Genomic DNA, 21,634 nt, shown 5'->3' on the forward strand with positions numbered 1-21,634 from the left:
ATCAAAGATTGCTTGCCAAGTAATTTGGTAATCTTCAAGAAAAAAATGATCTCGTAATTTTATTTCTCCCTCTGCTAAGCTTCCGCTCATTCTAGAAGGGCCAATTCCATTTCCCCTAAGAAATTCAGCCAATTGCCTCCCCCCAGGCACGCACATCTAACCCTGCTCACACTCGGTTTGCAGCGCCTTTCGTCTCCAGATCCTCGCCCTGAGTTCATGTGTGCATGTCCCCTGTCGGCGGCAGGTTGAAAGCTTATCATGAGCAAGACCCAAGCCTGACGCACCTGCAGAACTGCAGCACCTAGCACTGGCATTTGATTTGTAGATCATGTCAGTCCTTTTACTTTGGGGCTAGGAACAAACACGTTTTGGTGTTTCTGGGGAAAGCTATTTGGGCCTATCTCACAGGACAGTGGTGATGTGGGATGGAATAATATCATAAGTTACTCTGCGATCGTAGGCGTTCGCTCCGTCTCGGGTCTCACTTAACAGCCCTTCACTCTGGACTTCAATGCTGACATGTTTTAGTTCAGATATTTGTTAAGCTTAAGGACATTTGTAGATCATTGATTTTTCTAGGTTCGGTTTAAAAATTTGGCATCCAGACCATATTCTCTTCATGTTCACGGGCTTTCCTATGAAAAATCGTCAGAGGGGAAGACTTATGAAGATGACTCTCCTGAATGGTTTAAAGAAGACAACGCCGTTCAGCCAAACGGCAGTTACACATACGTGTGGCACGCCACCGGCCGGTCAGGGCCGGAAAACCCTGGCTCCGCCTGTCGGGTCTGGGCCTACTACTCAGCAGTGAACCCGGTAGGTCCGGCCATCCCAAGTTTCTGTCATTGCCCTAACCTTAAAACCTGAGTCCAGCAAGCGGAAGGTCAAGATCGTTTCTTGCTAAACGTCTGTCTTGTCATCCATGAGGAATGTGTAAGGACTATGGTCCACAGTCTGCAGCCAGCATGGCCAGGGACTCTTGCTGCAGGTCTACAAATGACAGTGAGGGAGAAAAGTTTGTTCAGTGATGAGTTCAGCGACACGAGTAAAGATTACCGAAACAGCTGGTTCGAGTTACAGGGACCACCTTTACAGAGGAAGACGTTTATCTGTACGTTCTTTAATCGAGTATTAACTTTCTTCTGCTCTTTCTCTATGAAAGAACTGCAAAGTCGAGACCCCCGCATCTCGAGCATAGTAGAGAGAGCACAAACATCGATTTTCATTCCCATCCTGTCACTTGCCATGTGGCCCTAGGAAAGTTATTGGACCTCTCTTGGCCTCAATTTCTAAAGTTAAAAATGAGATAATAACAGTATATAGCACATAGTAGGCACTTAGTAATATTTGTTTACTACATGAATTCTTTTTACCATGTGGGAGTGTCAGAATTAAATAAGAGGCTATACGCGAAATATTTAATATAGTAGTAGCTGCTCAATAGTATTTGTTATACTATCTATATTATTTTCATCATTATCATTACTATCATATTGAGATAAATGATTAATCAGAGAAAGGGAATATGAATGCCATAGAATTAGATGATAAATGTCTATCCTTCTTAAGCTACTCATTTATAATTTTCACATTGAGAGCTTCTGAGAAGGGTTCCTTCTCTATGTGATCAGAGATGGTCAGAAGGGCAAGGAAAAATTCTAAGAACGAACATGTGCACTTGGCCCCTCCTGTCTCCCAGGTCAAGGACATCCATTCGGGCCTGATCGGCCCCCTTCTGATCTGCCGGAGAGGTACACTGCATAAGGAGAGCAACAAGCCTGTGGACATGCGAGAATTTGTCCTGCTCTTCATGGTCTTCGATGAAAAGAAGAGCTGGTACTATGAAAAGAAGCCCAAGAGGTCTTGGGGACATGTGTCCTCGGAAGTAAAACAGTCCCATGAGTTTCACGGTATTTTCCTCTGACTTTAATATAATCTCTGAACTAAACCACACCGGGTTACAGTGGTGTCTGCCCTTAGGTCTCCAGAAGATTAGACATGAGATGCTTCTGAGGAAAGAGGAACTATAACTCAAACTAGGTCCTTAAATGTCTCAGAGGGCTGATGGAACCCAGCAGGCGGCACTGCAGGTGGAGGAGAGGAGAGAAAGTCTGAAAGACAGACACAGAGGCTGCTGCAAAACAAGCCCAAACAACCCAGCAACTACAAAAAGCCAGCGCGCATTATCCTGCAACTCAAATAGTTAATAAACCCGTTTCTTGACCTCTAAAGGAAAATTATTTCTAGCGAAGTGATTATCCATGTAAGCTTTCTAAAAGAGGAATGACTGTAACAGTTTTAGCTTTCAGCGATTCCCAGGTGGAACCAGAAGCATATGAGAACAAATTGAGGAGCCAGAACGATCTCAACTCCTCTCCCCCCCCAAATTCACTTGCTTGGTTCCTGATATTCCACAGCAGATCCTTTAATTTGAGAATAATAAACAACAAAACTTCCCTCGCTTCAGTCTCCCAGTTAAATGCAGGGTAGCACTAAGCTTTATCATTAAAATTGTGTATTTTTCAAGGTGATCAAATTTACCAGGTGCTTCAAGCACACGCACGCATGCACGCACACACACAGTTCTGAAGGGAGAGTGGATAAGGTCAAAGAACCCTTGACATCCAAACTGGCAAGGGGCAGAGCAGCTAGCACATGAATGCGAGAACAAACACGAATCGAGATGGCTGTGGACACAACAAAGATCAAGTCCGACCTCCTAATTTTGCCTGGGACTACCTTTCTGAATTTAGGAGGTCTTTAGGGTGACACGCTGCATATCCCCTTACTGGCTCTCTTTTCCTTTAAACATTGGGGTTCCCTTATCTGGCTCATATTAGTCTTTATCTTTTTGTGGCAAAGGGTAATTCATACTATAAATGGAAAGAATTATGGGCAAAGCACAGAGCAGGAGAAGCGGAAACCCTGGGGAGAAGAGTGGTAAGCCGCCCGGAAAGGGGGCCTTCTGCTGCAGGCCGGTGTGAGGAGGAGCCCGTGGTTCTCACTGCTGTTATGACAGACACATGGGGGCCCGGGGTGGGCCTGGCATGTGGCTTCATAAGGAAGCTGCGTGGTGAGTGGGACCCTCCTATGTCCTTACCAGCCTCTCTCCTGGTGCACATAGATGTTTAATTGAGTATAATTCTCTGTCCTTTCAGCCATTAACGGGATGATCTACAACTTGCCTGGCCTGAAAATGTACGAGCAAGAGTGGGTGAGGCTGCACCTGCTGAACCTGGGCGGTGCTCAAGACATTCACGTAGTTCACGTCCATGGCCAGACCTTGCTGGAAAATGGCACTCAACAGCACCAGTTAGGAGTCTGGCCCCTTCTGCCTGGTAAAGATCTGGGTCATAAAAAGAGATCCCCACTAAAGCCATGGCGATGGAAGGCCGTCTCAGCACCGGTTACCCCCATTTCCTCCTTGTGCATTTCCTTCTGAGCGGTCAAGCATGGCTTCAGGCCTGGATCCTGGGCAACGCCACATGGCAAAGCTGCATGCAGAGTACGAACACGCCAGCTAGTGCGTGCCGTTCTGCGGCTCCGCACAGCTGAGTGTGCAGCCCAGCCGGCTCTCCAGAGACACTGTGTCTAACGAGTTTCTTCCAAGCCCCTGTATGTCACGCAGGCCAGGTCTTAGGCAGAGTACAGAATGAGTCCCACGGGTCCCAGGCAGCCAAAGCTTCCTGTGGAGGGGGAGATTGGACGCTTACTACGGTTTGGGGGATTCTTGATTTCTTGACTTCTGCCCCCTACTCTATCACCCTGGTATCTTCAGGCAGGTGATGACAGGGATCCTAATCTTAAACTGACTCATGAGGCTGTTTGGGAGAAAAGAAGATTCTTTTTTTTTAATGGCTGTAAAACTTAAAGATTAACAAGTGTATTTAGAGCTCTTCATGTGCAAAATAATGATAAGGTTTAAACAAACTACAGTCATCTAAAAGGATCATTATGTGCCAATGGGTTGTTTTAAATGTGTCTCTGTGTGTAGGTAGGTGTGTGAGTGCTAGATGCCACGGGTTCTCAAACTGTCCTGGACATAATAAAAACCCAGGAAGCTGGCTAAAGGCAGATGCTAAGGCAGAGATATTGCTGTCTTGGGCAGGGGCCCAGGGGTCTGCATCTTTAACAAGCAGCCTACCTTCCACACTGAGAAGCTAGTGAAGGTGGTCCCTTTACAGGACTTTGGGCGGGAAGCTGCTGTGTGAGTCAGCCTCTGAGAGAGGCACAGAAATCCAAATGGGCCTGGTTCTTGTTTGTTTTAAACATACCAGTGACTCACTAATAAAGCTACAAAGACCCGTTCTATTCAAATCAGGGACACCAGAACAGCCAGCCTCTCCATGAGCCTGCAAGAAGCACTGAGTAGCTAGGATTGGCTGGTACACCTAAACCTTCAAACCTCAGTGTCTGCGTTGGAGAGGGGAAGGCCTGAGTTCTTTTTTAGCGTTTGAGAAGAATGACCATCAGCTATTAATTTTTACTTACAATCTGGGAAACGGTCACAAATTACAGTCATCATAATTTAAGTATTAACTGGCAGTGGGTAATATTCAATACCAGAATGGATAATAAGAGGTTTCAGAAATTTCATTCTTTCAGTCATGTTCTGAAACAGTTTATGTACATCTCTATCCAAATGCATAAACTATTGAAAATTTGAAACAGGGGAGAAGGACGTTTTATTTTAATTTTCTTATATAAAAAAGAAAACTAGTGAAATGAAGAGAGAGAAAGGAAAATGAACATTATTTTTGAGGCCCAATGATAGGTCATTCCAAGTCGCTTTTATACTTAGGACTAGGAAGCTATGCTATATAAGGGTTCACTTGTAACTATGTAGATAAGTGAAATGTGGGTCAACTTGTAACTATTTAGATAAGTGAAATGTGGGTTAATTTGTAACTATTTAGATAAGTGAAAGTTTCTTTCTAGTAAGCGGTGCTGGAGGTTTTTTAAAGTCCTGGGGCAATTTGTTTGTGGTGGTGGTCGTGGTCGTGGTTATTGTGGCTGTGGCTGCGGCTGCTGTTGCTTTGCTGTTCTGTTGTTGTTTCGATCTGTTTGTTACACCTCTGGTCCTGCCTAAAAAGAGAAATGGATAACTCTTAAGTTCTAAAGCTTCTTGTAATGCAATGATTACGATCCTTTGATAGCTGTCAACCAGTAGTAACTTGTTAATCTTTGAGTATGTAATGTCCTTCACTCTCTATTTTAGGTTCATTTAAAACTCTTGAAATGAAGGCCTCAAAACCTGGCTGGTGGCTCCTAGACACAGAGGTTGGAGAAAACCAGAGAGCGGGGATGCAAACACCATTTCTCATCATAGAGAGAGGTATCGGCTCAGAGCCACCTGATACGTGGAGCAGGAGAGTCCTGTCACTAGAATATTACCAACTTTAGATAGGAAATATTCAACTCAGAACTCTGCTGTGACAAAGACACAGTCTGTAGCAGTCTGGCCATGGTCTAATTACACTGCAAATGTCAGTCATCTAGGAAACTTAACCTGAACGGTTCAGTCCAAAGGCGTTCCTCTCAATTGGAACAAACATAAAGCATCCGCCTTCATGATTTGTGATCCATGGGAAAGTGCATGTAAGAAATCCTCAAGATGCCTAGCACAGAGGAGGGAAAAGATAGCAGGAATTCAACAATACCAAGACAGTCACTGGACTTGGCACCTCGGTGTTCGAGAAACAATTTCCACTTGTCTGTCTAGCAGCCGGCCAGCATTTATTAAGCATCCAATGAGTACCAAGCACTGTGCCAATTTCCAGATAGTTCAGTAGCTGGATTCCCTTCCATCATCATGTAAATAACCCTATAACTTTCAGGTGAATTTTTTAGAATGTAGTCTTTTGAGGACTACTACTTGATGTTATAAAATGACTCAAAGATAGAAACAGATGGAAATCGGTTTAAAAACTAATTTGATTTCAGGATTTCAGTTGTTTTCCTCTGGGGTGTCACTATTTCTATTAAAGCACCAGTCTTTATTAGTGTATTTACCACTTTATGATCAGATATGTCAAAGTCAGTGCTACACAAGGTAGGTGACAGTATCTAATTACTACCCACCAAAGGTTTAATCTCTAGCCATGGAGCTTTTACCTTGTTAAATGTATTTTCTAAGCAAAAATCATTCCTTGTTCTGTTTTTCGTAGAATGTAAGATGCCAGTGGGACTCAGCACTGGCATCATAGCTGATTCGCAGATCAAGGCGTCTGATTTTTCGGGTGAGTCGCGGCCTCGTCACCTGAGAAAGCCACCACCTGCCACTGTGAGTGCACAGTGTGCCAAACCACCCACCTGTTGACTCTGGGGGCCCTGTTCCTCTCCAGGCCCTTCCCTACTGCAACATGGTAGAACAGCTCCATCTAGGGGGCCTATCTGGTAGAGGAAAGAGCACTATGCAAGAGCTAAAAACCAGTCAACACCCCCACATCACTTGCACCCCCTCTAGTGTATATTGTTCCCAAAGAGTCTCTCCCAGGGAAGACCAAGAGCTAGGAGTACTTGGTAACTCTGCGCAGGCAGCCCGACCTCTCAGCAGATTGGGCGAGAGCAGACAGCTTGCTGATATGCCCATGTGCCCTTTTCCAAATCTCTCCCCATTTATTCCCATTCTGGGTTTGGTCACACATGTAATAGTCCAGCCGGACTCCCAAGGTCTTATCAGCCATGTGTTACGGTCGCCATTAACAGGGCTCTTTGCTATGCTGACCATTCGTCTGTTCAAGAAACTCTGTTGCTCACTCACTGTGTGTCGGGAACTCCTAATTTTCCTCACTCTGTTCCAAGTAAGCTCACTCTTTTCCAAGATCAAAAGGTCAACTGCAAAGGGTCTGAGGCTCCCATAAATCCTTCTCCCTGTTAAGCAGGCACACTCAGCAGCAACCGCGTCAACATAAAGAGGAGAGATAAACATGACCCGGATGCAAGAAGAGGGAGGGTGGTAGTCGACAGCTGACCAAGCACAGACCTGAAGCCAAGATTTCATCCTCATGGACTACACCAGTAGCTGAGGCCTGCATCAACTATCTGGTCTCCTAACTGCATAAAACTGTCCTCTGGGACTGACCGCATTTGAGAAATTGCTAATTGTATTTTTTTTTTTAATTCAGAATGATTTTTTTCTTCCTTTGGATTTAGGTTATTGGGAGCCCAAATTAGCAAGATTAAACAATGGCGGATCATATAATGCTTGGATAACAGATAAAATGTCAACAGAATTTGACTTTAAACCTTGGATCCAGGTATGACTTATTAATCTGATCATATTTAGTGCTATTGTAAGAATAAAAATAACACCGATTTAATAATTTTTTCTTGTTTTCTTGCAATGTTAGGGGAAAGAGCAATTACTAGGTGCTAGGCATTATTCTAAATATAAAACATACTCAAAATGAAACTCATAAGGTTAATTCTAGTAATATCCCATTTTATATATGAAAAAATCTAAGACATCGAGGGATTAACTAATTTCCCTGTCACAACGCAGCTAGTTAGTGGTCGTGCTGGGATTCAAGTGCAGGTACTTTGTGCTCAAACACAAATTGCATTTAGCCATTGTATTAGTTTACTAAGACCTTGAATGCCGGCTCTTTAGTTCTAAAGAAAGCTGGTTGCACAGTGAATTAAGGCAGTGACTTGTTGACAAGGACAGTTCTGTTTAATGGCTTTGCTGTAACGCAGGTGGACATGCAGAGGGAAATCCTGGTCACAGGGATCCAGTCCCAAGGCGCCAAGCACTACCTGAAGTCCTACTACACCACCGAGTTCCGTGTGGCTTACAGCTCGGACCAGACCAACTGGCAGATCTTCAAAGGGAACAGCACCGGGAACGTGATGGTCTGTGCCCACTGCTCCTCTCACGTCTACACACTCACCTCCAGACTGCGGCCCTGCCCGTGACACTTACTTTTTAAAAGACACTTTTCTGGGTGTCAGAAATATGAATGGCTTTCCTAAGGCCGTATGAATGAAAACGGTAAAATGATAAGTCTGTATATTACACATTAAAGGGATAGGTCTGACTTCTGACGCTTCAAAACACCAAAAACTTTTTTTAAAAATCACTTTATCATCACACTAAAGACCCGGACTTCGCAGATTGGCAGATGGTGTGCAGCAGCGCAGAATATCTGGTCTTGTGCCCGCAGGAGTCCACATTCAAAATATGCCACCGAGAGTTTCGATTCTACTAACTTTCTATATTCTAATTTTCTATATTATCTACACCTAATTTTGTATGTTATCGCTTAGCTATTTACAGTAACAATTATTTGCACTATACCTTAGGACAGATCAGAAAAATCTTGATTTATGGTTCTTACTAATCAGTATTGGAGAGAGAACAGATTATAGTTAGAATCCATAGCTTAAAGATTTTTTGTGTCTATATTTATGAGGGATATCGGTATGCAGTTTTATTTTCTTGTCCTGTCTTTTCTGATTTTGATATCAGAGTAATACTAACTTCATGAAATAAATTGAGAAGTATGCTCTTTTATTCTATTTTCTGGAAGAGACTGTCTATAACCGGTGTTAATTCTTTAAACATTTAGTAGAATTCACCAGCAAAAGCATGTGGGCCTGGCAATTTGTTTTCTGGGAGTTTTAAAATTACAAATTCAATTTCTTTAAGTGACAGGCTGTTCAAATTATCTATTTCACACTGGGTAAGTTGAGATAGTCTGTGTTTGTCAATAAATTGGTCCTTGTCCTCTAAGTTCTTAAGTTTATGTGTATAGAGTATTTATAGTATTCTCTTATTATCCTTCTTATGTCCACAGGGTCTGTTGTGATATTGCCTATCTCATGGCTTTTTGCTTTGTTAGTCTTGCTAGAGTTGCCAATTTTTTTTTTTTTTTTTTTTCAGAGAACTGGCTCTTTGTTTCATTGCTTTTGTCTATTGTTTTCTGTTTTCTATCTTACTTAGTTATGGACTTAGCCTGCTCTTCTGTTTGGCTGGTCTTTCTGACATTGCTCTGTCAGGGGAAGGGGGCGGGGTACGGTCTCTTTACTGCCAGGCCAGGTCAAAGTCCAGGTTCCCCAGCTGAGGGGGCTGGCTGCCCCTTTGCTGTGGTGTGGGGACGGGACACTGCGGGGGTGGAGGCCTTGTGAGCAGCTGGTGAGGCCAGAAGTCCTGGGTCCCTGAGTGGCCCTCTGACGCGGCCCCTGTGACTGTGCTGAGAAGCCTCATCACAGTCCTGTGACCTGCACGTCAAGGTCCCCGTGGCCTTTGCAGCTGCTGGGTGGGGAGAGGCCACAGTTGTCTCTATGCTGTTGAGCTTGAAGTAGAGCAATTACTGTCCGAAAATTTTGTCTTGCCAGGCTGCCCTTCCTTGGTTTCGAAGCTAGAGGAAGCAGGTTTTTGCTGGGGCTGTTCTGTCTGTACTCACGGGTATTTCCTGGTTTCTGGCTTATTCATTTCCGAGTCTAGGGTATGAGGCAAAAAGGAAACCCAAGGAATCCAGGGCCATGTAGCTCCTTGGGTCCCAGAATCCCAGCCAGTGTCCTTTCTCTTCTCCACCTTTCGGAGTCTCAGGTTTTCAGTTATTCTTAACAGGAAGAATAGAGCAAGTAGGTCTACTCCATATTCCTGAAGTGGAAGTAGCCCCAATTATTTTACAAGATCAAATTGGTTTGGTTTTGGCCACATGAAAACTGAACATTACAATATTAAATGAGACCCAAATTTTACTATAAAATCACTTTATAGAGAATTTTTATATAATTGAGCTTTTCTCTTTTCTTCTAGTATTTTAATGGCAATTCGGATGCCTCTACAATAAAAGAAAATCGGTTGGATCCACCTATTGTGGCTAGATATATTAGGATCTATCCAACCGGATTCTATAACAAACCTGCCCTTCGGTTGGAGCTGCGAGGCTGTGAGATCAATGGTAAGGAAAAAAGATGCATTATCATCTCGCCACCACTCAGAGAATCGGGATTCAGGGGTATGGGAGAAGGGGCAGAATTTTTGGTTTTCGATCACTTAGGCTCCTAGAAAAACCTTGGTGACATAGAAGTTCCACCCAGGAACTAAACTCTCCTTGCGACCTAGACCAGCCCCGGTTCTGCTAGCCACACGGCAGGTGGCATTTCTGAATAACACCTGGAGGACGAGGACACCAGCCTGACCCTCCAGCAAAGGGCCCCAGCTTAGAATGACTTCAGTCAGCCCATTTTCAATCAGTTCAAACTAGGCCTCACTCTTGCAAAGTTCTTCAGGTCACTCAGACTTTAATTAATAACAGGATCTAGCAACACTCCTGGACGCTGCTGTTCGATGGATGTTTCGGAAGTCTAACTCGGCTTCCCAACCCCCCAAAACCTTGATTGGGCTCCATAGTCTGTTTCACACCCTCTGTAGGCACCTAAGCCTTTTCTATGTAAGCTGCTGTTTTTCAGGGGATAGACTGCATAACCTGTGCATAAATAAATCCGAGTAATCATAAATGGCTATAATAAAATCCTACTATATATAATGAAGATCTTTAAGAGTCTTATCTACCATTTTCCTTCTCTAATTCTCAAAGTAGGACTTTACAAAATTTTTTACTGCATAGCACATGTAGAAAATAATACTTGTCTAGCAGTCTTAAGTAAAAGAACAAAGCAGGTAGCCCGGGGCTTGGCTCCAGACAGCACCTGGCTGACTACTCAGGGCTGAGGGCGGAAAGAGATCGATATATATAGGTGCACCTGAAACTTGCTTCAACACACTCATTGGGGAGCTACGGCACCTTCTCTCAGAGTGGAGGGAAGAGCCACCACTCACAGTGGAGAAAGTAGCTGAATCAGTTTCTTACCAAAGCAGATGACATTGCAGTACAGTCTGGTACTCATGAGGCATACGGATGTGGGCATTTTGCCAGTACCCAGATAGTAGTGGTACGGAACATCTCCCAGTGAAGTGCAAATTTGGTACAGGCGGGAACACTCCTTGAAATGGCTCTATAAATCATTGTTTTTTCTTTCCATATGGTATACAATGTAAATGGTTGGTTGTTCAGATCATAGAGTCAAGCTATACTAAAATGGGACATTCAACTATTTTAGCAATAGGCTTTCTTTTTAAGACTTTTTTTTTCCCATGGAGAAAGTGAGGTATCACTTCAAGAATATGTTTGCATAATTTACTAGCAAGAACAAAACGTCACCAAGACGATGGTGATGGGCAGGCAACTGGGCTCACTCACTAGCTATGGTTCTTACATGTAACATGAATCGCCCTCGAGGAGATGGAAATAAAACACCAAATGTGACCACTAATTGTCCGCTATTAGAAGAATAGTTTGTTTTTATATACATAGATTATCGTCTACTATCTCAAAGCAAAACCCTAAGTTCTATGACTCTGTGAAGGAAGGAAACAAGTTTAGACATTTAGAACACTTAGGTATTTGGTGTCCGAGTACCTGGGCTCAAATTTAGTTTCTGATTCTTCTAGCAGTGTTCTATTAAGCAAGTTACATTTTCTTGCTGTGTTTTTCTTCTTCATAAAATGAAGATAATTGGGAGCATTAAGTAAAAATCCATGTGAAGCCTAAAAACAGGATTTGGTACTTGGACGATAAGTGTTGACCGTAGTGATGGTTGCTTTCATTGTAACTTAGTAACATTATTCCTTATATCCTCTGCAGGACGGAACACTGTGCAGGGAATATTGGTGGCGCGTATTTAATCACATTGCTGCTATCTCTCAACAGGGTGCTCCACCCCGCTTGGCATGGAAAGTGGAAAGATAGGAAACGCGCAAATCACTGCCTCCTCATTTAAAATGTCTTGGTGGGGAGATTACTGGGAGCCCTTCCGTGCCCGCCTGAACGCCCAGGGCCGTGTGAATGCCTGGCAAGCCAAGGTGAATTATCATCGTCCCCTGTGAACAGAGTTCACTCAGCCTTCCAGAAGAAAACAAAGGCTCTCACAACAGGGAACATAGGGCCTGGGAAGTCAGACAATCATCTGTTTCTCCAGATTATGACCCCAGGCTAAGAATTTTGGATTCTGTTGAATTGATAGTCTTAGCTCTAACTTTGGCTCACAGAGAAGTCATTTATCATCCCTGTGGTTCTTTGTCTCATCTTGATTTAGAGCAGAGATGGGCAAAGTTTTTCTGCAGAGATACAGATAATAAATATTTTAGGCTTTGTGAGCCATCCATTCCCTGTCATAACTACTCAACTTTGCCACTGTAGCAGGAAAGCAGCCATAAACATTATGTAAATGAAAGCTCGTGACTGTGTTCCCATAAAACTTATTTACAAAAACAAGCAGAGGGCTGGATTGGCCTTAGGCTACAGTTTACAAACCCCTTTTGAGACAACTTACATTAATGAAAAATAATTTAGATTTGCAACATCTTCCCCCGTCTCCCGCATACAATTTAACAATACTTTTCATTTTATTAGGAGTGCTGTGTTTTGTTCCCATTTTTTGAGAACTTTGCGTCATTCCTTTAGACAATTGACAGCATGGTAAAGCACTATGAAATCAGGGTTATAAATCAGTGATCTAAATTGAAGAAACATATTCCAGAGAGTTATATTGCCCTGATATTAGCCCATTTCATGGTAATTATTAATAATTGACTCACTTATTTCACTCTTCACTTGACCTGAGAAATGAGAATGGAGGCCGAAATCAGAACAATCCAACTTAATCCAAGTTCCCCATCTTCTAGCCTCCTAACTCCCTCCTTTAAGATACCTACATTTCAAGTCCCTGGACTTGCTATGGGTTTCCACATCCTATCCTTAAAGCAGGTCACCAGGAAGAAAAGGTAACTGTGGAACTAGTGGAGCAAATAAAAAAGCCTGGACCCCATACAGGTAGTCTTAGGGATCAATCAATGTCTATGCCTTGAAACTCATTTCTAGACCATCATAGAATTGCAGACTGTTAGAGCAGCAATGGATTCTACAAAGCCTCTGGTCCAGAATTCTCATCGTATGTCTAAACACAAAGGATAGTAAATAATTTTAGCTTAGTCTAGTGGCAGGATCAGAATCTCATTCTCCCAAAGGAAAGTGCTCCTTCCACCATTTAAAGCACCCCAAACTCCTCACTGTGCAATTCTGCAGGAAAACCTGAGACCCAAAAAGCTAAAATAATAGAAGTAATAATGTTACATTATATTTATGTAATTTTTAAAAATAAAGTAATTTAAAAAAGAAACTAAAAAGTTGGAGAAAGGGCGTCTTTGAATTCTGTCTCAGGAGACCCTTTAGACCTGTTTATGGTGCAACCTTGTCACCCCACTCTCCATTTGATGGCATTGAAAGAGAATTTGCTCCATAAATGGTTTGCTTTTAGTCTTTGCGAAGTAATCCAGGCTCCAAAGATGAAATGCTACTTTTAATTTTTAATGCTGCCATTTTAAATCTGGAATTTTAGGACATAACTATTTGTTTCACTTAACCTATTAGCATGAAATGTCTTTATAGGGTCTCTTTAGGGAGATTGAAAATCTAAACTAGACATATGCAGGCACACATGCAGACTGAAGGGTCTCTACCACATTTATGCCTACGAAAAATAATTTATGCCTACAAAACTCCTTTAACTACCTGTATTCTGTATCGTTAGCACATTCTTGATTTGAAGACACACTAAAACACCACCAAATCTCACTAGAGAGTGTTACAAAATTAGCAAAAAAATTAACATTTTAATTCAATGAATTTTCTTTTAAAATTCATAAAGCATGTGACTGTGTAACATACATATGTGTATACATATATACACATACAGACATGCACATGAGTGATGTTGAGAAAATAAAGCAGTACTCATTATCTCGTATAGAATTCGCTGAGAGTATGGGGCATGATAACTCTCCCGAAGTTGAAAACTCATCTCAGGTTACTCTAAAACTCAATTAGTCCTTCTGATCATCTTTCTCCTAGTACATATCGCCAACCATGTAATTAGGCATTGTGTTAGGCCAGAGACAGAACAATTTCTATGTCATTTCATGCCCAAGGTATAGCTTTATCGGGTCTCTCAAACATTATATTTATTTGAAATATCAGGAAAGACGAAACTGGACTATTTCTCCTATTTGACATTAGCAATGGAAAGAAAAGTGAGGCTCTTCTAAAATAAAGGATACTATCCAATTCTTTTTCAAATAATTCTTCAGTAATATCAGTGATATCAATATCACAGCATTTAAACAAACTCGAGAGAATAACATTTACAGATAATTTGCCAATTTAATATTTTTTCCTCAAGTAAATTTCTTTCGTTTACTCACCAAATATTTATTGAACACCAACTGTGTGCCATGCATTATGGTGAGTACTTGGAAACAAAACTAAGGCAGTCTCTGTCCTCAAAGAGTAAGGGATACAAGTAAGTAAGTAAACAAACAAATATGTAATGATTGTAGAATGTGTGAAATAGTCCAGCAGAAGCTAAAACATGCACCGGGACAACAAATGAAAAGGAACAGGGAAGGCTTCGAGAAGAGCAGGAAGCCTGAGGGATGGAACAAAACAAATCCTCTGAGCTCTGTGCATTTCTGAGTATCTTGGTCTATGAAAGGCAAGGGTCTTAACATCTGTCTTACCCACGTGTTCTTACCATCTTCATAGGCAAACAACAACAAACAGTGGTTACAAATTGATCTGCTCAAAGTCAAGAAGATAACTGCCATCATAACACAGGGTTGCAAGTCGCTGTCCTCTGAAATGTATGTGAAGAGCTATGCCATCCACTACAGTGACCAGGGAGTGGAATGGAAACCTTACAGGCAGAAATTCTCCATGGTGGACAAGGTACAGAGTGCTCCCCGGGCAAAAGAAAGCGATTGGAAAACTGCCAGGATGACAATAGCTCCTTGCGTTTGCCAGTAGCTCTCCACGCCGGCCCAACACGCACTGACATGCAGCACTTCTTTAAGTCCTGGTCTCGGGACAGGGACCCTGCACATTATCTTTCAGCTTTGACTGAGCCGCCTGTGAAACAGTGAGAACGAAACACTGAGGGATGTGAGGCTTCGCTAGCCCCGACTGAGAAAGATGGGCAGGGGTCGCCTCCGTCTGCTTGGGCTGCTGCAACAAACCGCCATAGACTGGGTGGGTGCTAGATCGGGGTGCCAGCACAGTCGGGTTCTTGGCGAGAGCCCGCTCCCTGGTCATGTCCTCGTAGGGCCTTCCTTGATATGTGCACACATACACAGAGAGAGCGCCCCCGTCTCTTCCTCTTTTTATAAGTGTAATTGCTTCCCAAAGGCCTCACCTCTTAATCCCATTTATATGATATATCAAATTTTATATATGAATTTTGGGAAGACACAAACGTGCAGTCCATAACAGGGGTCTAGAAAATATTCTACTGTAAAGGTCTGGAATAACACATCGGCGTTGCCTTGAAAATACTTGTTACTCACCACTGATCAAATACCCATGGCCATAAAACTTTCTGTGTCTTTGTGACTGAGCAGAAAGGAATTATCTTTACTGACGAGGAGACTAATTTCCTACAAGACGAATTACTCCTCTCTACTCCTCGGTTCTCGGTTATGTGGCTTTGAGGTGCCACGAGGGGCAAAGCAAGGAGATGAGCCGACATCACAGGAGTGGGAAGTGAGCTGAAGCTAACGGCAGGGCAATGCAGGAGAAGGGGGCGGGCGTCTATCGAAAGCTCATCACGGGCTCAGCTCGTAGTGAATTTGAACCTCTCGTTTTAAACCCCTGGGCTGGCTGTTTCTTTGGTTTGGTTTATTTCTCATTGCACTATGATGCACCTGCATAGCTGGGTAAGCACATTGTCATAAACAAATAGTGATTACACATAGCTTCTGCTGTGTGTAAACGCCAGGGAACTTGCTGTGGGGCAAAAAAAAATTTTTTTAAAAAGGGAGAGGGGACACAGTTTACCTGATATAGGACATACCTGAAAAGGAGAAGTGAAGACGCATGGTTGCATGTCATTGAAGATGTTAGTAATAGCGAAGCATTTATTGGTGCCACTGTCTGACACTTACTAGGCACTTGTCATATGTTTACACACATTTCAATGTTTACAACTTCTATGAGGTATAATTTCATTATCCCCATTTTGCCAACGAGAAATGGAAAATCAGAGAATTTAAGTAATTTGCTCAAAGTCACACAGCTGCAAAGGGCCTCAGGGCAGAGATGGTTTTGAAACTGCTCCGTGATACCATAACAAACGTCTTTATTTTTTTCTAATTTGACTCAGATCATTGGTGAGGTGAAATCTCTAAAGAAGTCTGTCTGGAGTGTGAGTTCATTATTGATGGAGAATCATCTCTTTGACAATATTATAAGTGTTCTTCGATGCCCTCAGTTTGAACTTAAAGGACAAAAAAAATTATCTGTAAGATTTTTATACCCATTGTACCATCATTAAGGATTTTCTCATATTTTGCTTTCAGATTTTCGAAGGAAATAGTAATATCAAAGGACATGTGAAGAACTTTTTCAACCCACCAATCATTTCTAGGTTTATCCGCATCATTCCTAAAACATGGAATCAAAGTATTGCACTTCGCCTGGAACTCTTTGGCTGTGATATTTACTAGAATTGAGAATTCAAGGAGACAAGAAGGACTCTTAAAGACATCGAACTATTTAGAGTGGGCAATGTGTTTTATAGCTCTGTTACATTCTCTGTCAGAGAATAAAATTTTATATATGAAACTTTTATAATGCAACTCCTCGCTACCATTGAGATAACTATTATTTTTGCATTAATTTGAATATAAATGGCTTATCTTTCACAATGATTAAATATGCTATATAAAGTAATATATTCATGTAGTTAATGTGCTTCCTGATAGTTCTCTTAAACCCTAAACACATTAATAAAAGAAATATTATTTTTAAAAACAATTTCTAGACCTGGATAGCTTTCACACCTACATTTTTCTTTAAAGAAACTAGAATTTAAGAGTAAAGGAAGCAAGTGAGATTTTGAAATCATTGACCTCTTGACAGCAAAAAGAAAAACTGTCTTACCATATGAAACACCGAGTTCTCACCTACATGACAACGACTTTTCTGCATAGGAAAGATACAAGTAAGCATATTTTCAATTGTCCTGTTGGACCTGTGAATCTGGCCTGGTCTCCCTTAGGACTAGGACAGAGCCAAGATAACCATGAGAGAACTGAACAGGGAACCGTGGCTTCATTCTAGCTGACACCACATGGCACACAGTTTCAAACCATAGGTTCACGTAAGGGAAAGCCGCAGTCTGTAAAAGGAGCATTGGAACGGTTGGCCTAACTGCAGCTACTTCTGCGAGGGCTGGCCCCTGGCCAAACTGGCAAGCAGTTGAAGTGCCCTTCTCTCTGCAGCCCCAGCCTCCTCCTCTCCCTGCCTCAGCAACGTCCCCTTGCAGCCCTCCCTCCCCTGGGAACTTGGCATCCAATGACCCTATGGACACCATGAGACTGGGGAGCCTCCTGGTATCTTTTAAGTCACATGGGATAGAAAGTCACTGCTGAGGCTATTTTTGTGGAACAAACCACCCCAGAACTTGGTGCGTAAAACAAGTCAAGAGGAGAGAGCCAACACCACCAGTCCTGTTAAAGGCTAATCCCAGGACTGGCACAGTCTCAGTTCTGCCGCACGTGACTGAGAGTCACAGGCCAGCCTGGATGTGGCATAGGCCGGGAGGACACACGGCTGTGCAGACCAGGGGGCATGATCCACTGGAACATCTTTACAGTTACCAGAGTTGCCTATTGTACCTTTATGACTATCATTTTTAATTCTCTGTTGGGTAAATCACTTATCTCTGTTTTATTAAGTTGGTTTCTAGATATTTATCTTGTTTCTTTCTTTGAAATATATTTCCTTGTTTCTTCCTTTTTCTTGATTCTCTGCCTTGGCCTCTGTGCGTTAAATAAAATAGCCACCTCTCCTGGTCTTGACGCACCGGGCTCACATATCTGAACCCCATGAGTCAGCCCTGCCTGAGCTCCTGGTTGCCCCTGTGATTGTCCAAGCCACTTTCTTTGTTCCTAGTGGTTCCCAGCAGATGAGGGCATGCCAAGACCTGCCACTGTCCCTAAGGCATGAGGAATGCCCGCAGAGCTGTTCAGGCTGCAGGAGGACAATAACCACTCGCCTCATCAGCTCCCGAAGACTTCTGGGCAGCAGGTCAGAAAGCCAGGACATCGGACGTGCCGTCCAGTCCCCATCGGGGAGAAACCTGGAGCCGGGCGTCTGCCAGCTCACTCTGTGCTGAGCCAGAGGGGACAGTCACTGGGAGGGCTTGTGCTCCCACCTGGAGCCACCTCTTGGTTTTGTGTGGCCCTGGGGGACTCGTAAATGCCAAGCCTCCTCAGCACCAGAGCTAGGTGATTTGGGAACCAGTCCCTCGTGTGGCAGCCGTAACGCTGGGGGTACTACGTGTGTGTACAATCTCCCTCCGGGGAGAAGCGGGAGACTTGGTTTCCTGCCGCAGTGTGCTGAGGAGATGGCAGGGATGTGCCCACCAGCTCCTTCAGGCTCCAGGGAGGACCCCTCGGCCCCCACGGGCCGGCCGGCTGATTAGAAGCCAGACGCACAGGCCGCAGCAGGAAAGTGTGCAGCAACCGCCTTCCAGGCAGAAACCGGGAGGGGGGTTTTTCCTGCTCCTTGCACAGCCCCAGGGCGTGCTGTGGGGAGTGCCCGCGGGCCCCTCTAAGCACTGCTCCTTGGTCTGCCATGGTCTGTGGGACTTGTGAGTGCCGGACTCTGCGGGCAATCTGAGCTAGGTGGCTGTCCCTCAAGTGGCAGTCTTAAAAGTTGGGGCGCTAGTTGTCTGGCCCAAACCCTTTCCTCACAGGGAGAGCTAGGAGTTCGAGGACTCCCTTCTGATAGAAAGGTCCTCTGATGGGGGGGGGGTGCTTATGGGGAGTGTGTGCCTCAGTCCCTCCTAACCATTTCAATACTGAGTCTCAGATACGGGAGTCGCTCAGGCTCTGGATTTCTCTCAGAGAAACGCCTTTGTTCTCTCCAGGGCCAGCCTTATGAGTGTGACCATTTTAGCCGGAGTCCCCATACGCAGAAGGGCTCCACTCGTAGAGCGGCCCCATGCCGGGTCTAATGCTCTGTGGTCACTCTCTTGAAATTCTTAATAATTTTTTTATAAAGAGTCCAGCATTTTTGCTTCGCAATGGGCCCCACAAATTCTGTAACTAGTCCTGGGTTCCTCTACGGCCGAAACGGGCAGGATCTCTTCTTATCTGGACTCTACGGAGGTTTGACAGGGGCAAGACAATCATGTGGAGTGCTAGACAGGGGAAGGGATGTGCACGGAGCATGAGATCCAACCTGATTACCCAATAAGTGAGAAAAGGAGGCCACAAAGTTTCGACAACCTGCCTGAGGCCACTTGCTCAAGTCAGAGCAGAAACCAGAAAGCAGGTCATCGGATTTCTGGCCTCTCTTTCAGACTGGTTTCTCTTCCATGAAATGGAAATGATATACTGATTATGTATGATTCATCCCCCTCCAGACAGGTAGACATGAATAGTACTAAGAAGAATTAATAAACTGATCTGAAAATTACTTGTTTGTGGATCAATGAGATGTTCGGGTTAAATCTGATCTCTGTAGAAATATTATAATCCCTCTTATTTTGAAATCAGAACATATTTTTAAATTCCTCTTTGAAGTCATTTAGATGAAATTACAACTTTTGCCATATGGTATATCTTCCGCTGACATAACATAGTCCACTGTTTGTTATGGAATAACCAGTTGCTATAGAAAAGAAATGACTCATAGTAGAATTGTGACTTGGAAGAAGAAATGGACAGATAACATCTAAGCGTTATTAATCTAACTGAGAGTTGGCAAAGAGGGGCTGTGGGTGTATCACAAATATAAGAGGGTCAGAGGAAACACGAAAATAGTTCTACAGGATTTTTTCAAGTCGTTAAAAGAAATTACAAACTTTATGCCACTTTTTAGAATAACTTTGAATAATCACTGTACTTTGAGTTCAGGACCTAGAAGGAGCAAATCACGGGACAGTGGATTTTGGTTTTATAACTAGCACATGCCCTGAGGCAGTGGACTTAACACACATCTGAAAATATCAGGGTTCCAGCCTACCGTTTTCCTTGTACTTTTTTTTCCTTATAGAGAGTTATTTCATGGAAAATTCTGAATGCCTAATTATTTCAAACTCTTACGTTCTTGTAAACTAGAGTTACGCGGTAGGACACAGGCAGACAACATGACTGTGTGTGGAGTGAGACTTACACTGTCCATGCACAGGGAATGAGAAAGAGTCTCACATCCAGGTACCGTGTGGGGAGAGACTAGAGATTCAAGGTTTGATATCTCCAGGCTGTAGGAAATGTCCTCACCAACAGATATACGAGTAATTTGGCATTTGGTATATGTGAGAAAACTTAATAATATTAACCCCCCTAGATGTACCACCATCTAAACTTTTTTTTTAATGTAGTAAGCTTATTCAACCTACATAACAAAGCACTGTGATGGGCATTGTAGGGGAGAATGTGCAAAGGAAATGAAGACACTGCTCTGGTTCTTAGAACACATCTAGTTGGATAAAGAAGAGAAGCAGAAGCAGCAAATACAGACTATGGGCTGGTTACACACTGAGTAGTGAAAAGCCAATCAAAGGAGTAACCCATGTGGAATGGAGTCAGACTGTGAAGACTTTTGGAGACCCAGACCTTGAAGACATTGGATGTATATTAAAGCGACCTGTGCTGAACCCAAAAGAACTGGATGGGGATAAGGGTCAACAAAAACTAGAGAAGCCTAAGAACTTTATGCTTAAATTCAGGACCCTGTGAGCCTCCCCTGACATGGCCACCCATTCTCCCGACTTCCTGTGACACTGCCTTACCCAGCCACCTCCCTCCATCCCCCAACCCCCGCACCATGCCATGCCCATAAGTCCAGTGTATCTGCAGGGTTAAAAAAATAAAAACAGCTGCCTGGAAAGACCCGACAATCTGAGGGGAAGAGAAACATACAGATACAAAACACATCCCTAATCTGCTAACCGAATGACAGATGGTAGTGACCAGATTAAAAGTGGGTCACTTTGGGTAACGCTGTGGAAGATGCCACATTGGACAAGATTCGGGCATGTTCAGGGTGAGAGGACAGGGCACGCTGGGCAGAGGGAACGGCAATGGCAGAGGGAGAAGGTGGGCAAAAGCGAGTCACATGTGGGAACCTGACTAAGCGAGAGACGAGAACCACACGGGTATACCTGGATGAGGGCAGGATTTTGAGGTGCTTGCGAGACTGTCCTGTTTGGTTGCGTTCTCCCATAAGCCCGCATTTGAGCCCCCTCAAATTCACCTGACTTTCGTATTTCACATCGAAGGGCAGCTTCTCAATGTCTCAAGCATGATGTACGATTTCATAAACTCACCTGCTTTTTTGGCAAGAAATGTGGTAATGGGTTTACCTGTTCTACCTACTCAACTGCCTTTTATCAATGTTCCTCCTTGTTGACCAAAGAAACTTTCTGAAAGTCTGGAATTTGGCAATCATGTTCAGAGGTGTGACAGTACAACAGCGTACAACTTTTGTGTCCTGAGTGGTCTTTAAGGAAATAGTGATGAAGGCTGTGTTGCTACGTGAGGTGCTTAGAATAGTCCCTG

The 21,634-nt window shown here is 43.4% G+C and overlaps 1 protein-coding gene across 4 annotated transcripts in view; it reads left to right on the forward strand.

Moving 5' to 3' along the window:
• The window catches only part of F5 (coagulation factor V), a 56,690-nt gene extending 38,177 nt beyond the window's left edge, over positions 1 to 18,513 (forward strand). For 2 of the 4 annotated variants that reach the window (XM_016148612.2, XM_016148614.2), the window contains 11 exons: positions 580 to 816; positions 1,700 to 1,910; positions 3,159 to 3,338; positions 5,219 to 5,335; positions 6,168 to 6,239; positions 7,156 to 7,259; positions 7,699 to 7,854; positions 9,767 to 9,911; positions 11,724 to 11,875; positions 14,613 to 14,795; positions 16,421 to 18,513. In XM_016148612.2, the coding sequence (XP_016004098.2) occupies positions 580 to 816; positions 1,700 to 1,910; positions 3,159 to 3,338; positions 5,219 to 5,335; positions 6,168 to 6,239; positions 7,156 to 7,259; positions 7,699 to 7,854; positions 9,767 to 9,911; positions 11,724 to 11,875; positions 14,613 to 14,795; positions 16,421 to 16,567 (1,704 nt within the window). In that variant the 3' untranslated portion in view covers positions 16,568 to 18,513. The remainder of the gene's footprint in view (positions 1 to 579; positions 817 to 1,699; positions 1,911 to 3,158; positions 3,339 to 5,218; positions 5,336 to 6,167; positions 6,240 to 7,155; positions 7,260 to 7,698; positions 7,855 to 9,766; positions 9,912 to 11,723; positions 11,876 to 14,612; positions 14,796 to 16,420) is intronic. The other 2 variants (XM_016148613.2, XM_016148615.2) reach the window with 2 other exon arrangements.
• Positions 18,514 to 21,634: the final 3,121 nt, after the last annotated feature.

This window comes from Rousettus aegyptiacus, unplaced genomic scaffold (assembly GCF_014176215.1).
Source record: "Rousettus aegyptiacus isolate mRouAeg1 unplaced genomic scaffold, mRouAeg1.p scaffold_m13_p_17, whole genome shotgun sequence".
Taxonomy (NCBI): domain Eukaryota; kingdom Metazoa; phylum Chordata; class Mammalia; order Chiroptera; family Pteropodidae; genus Rousettus; species Rousettus aegyptiacus.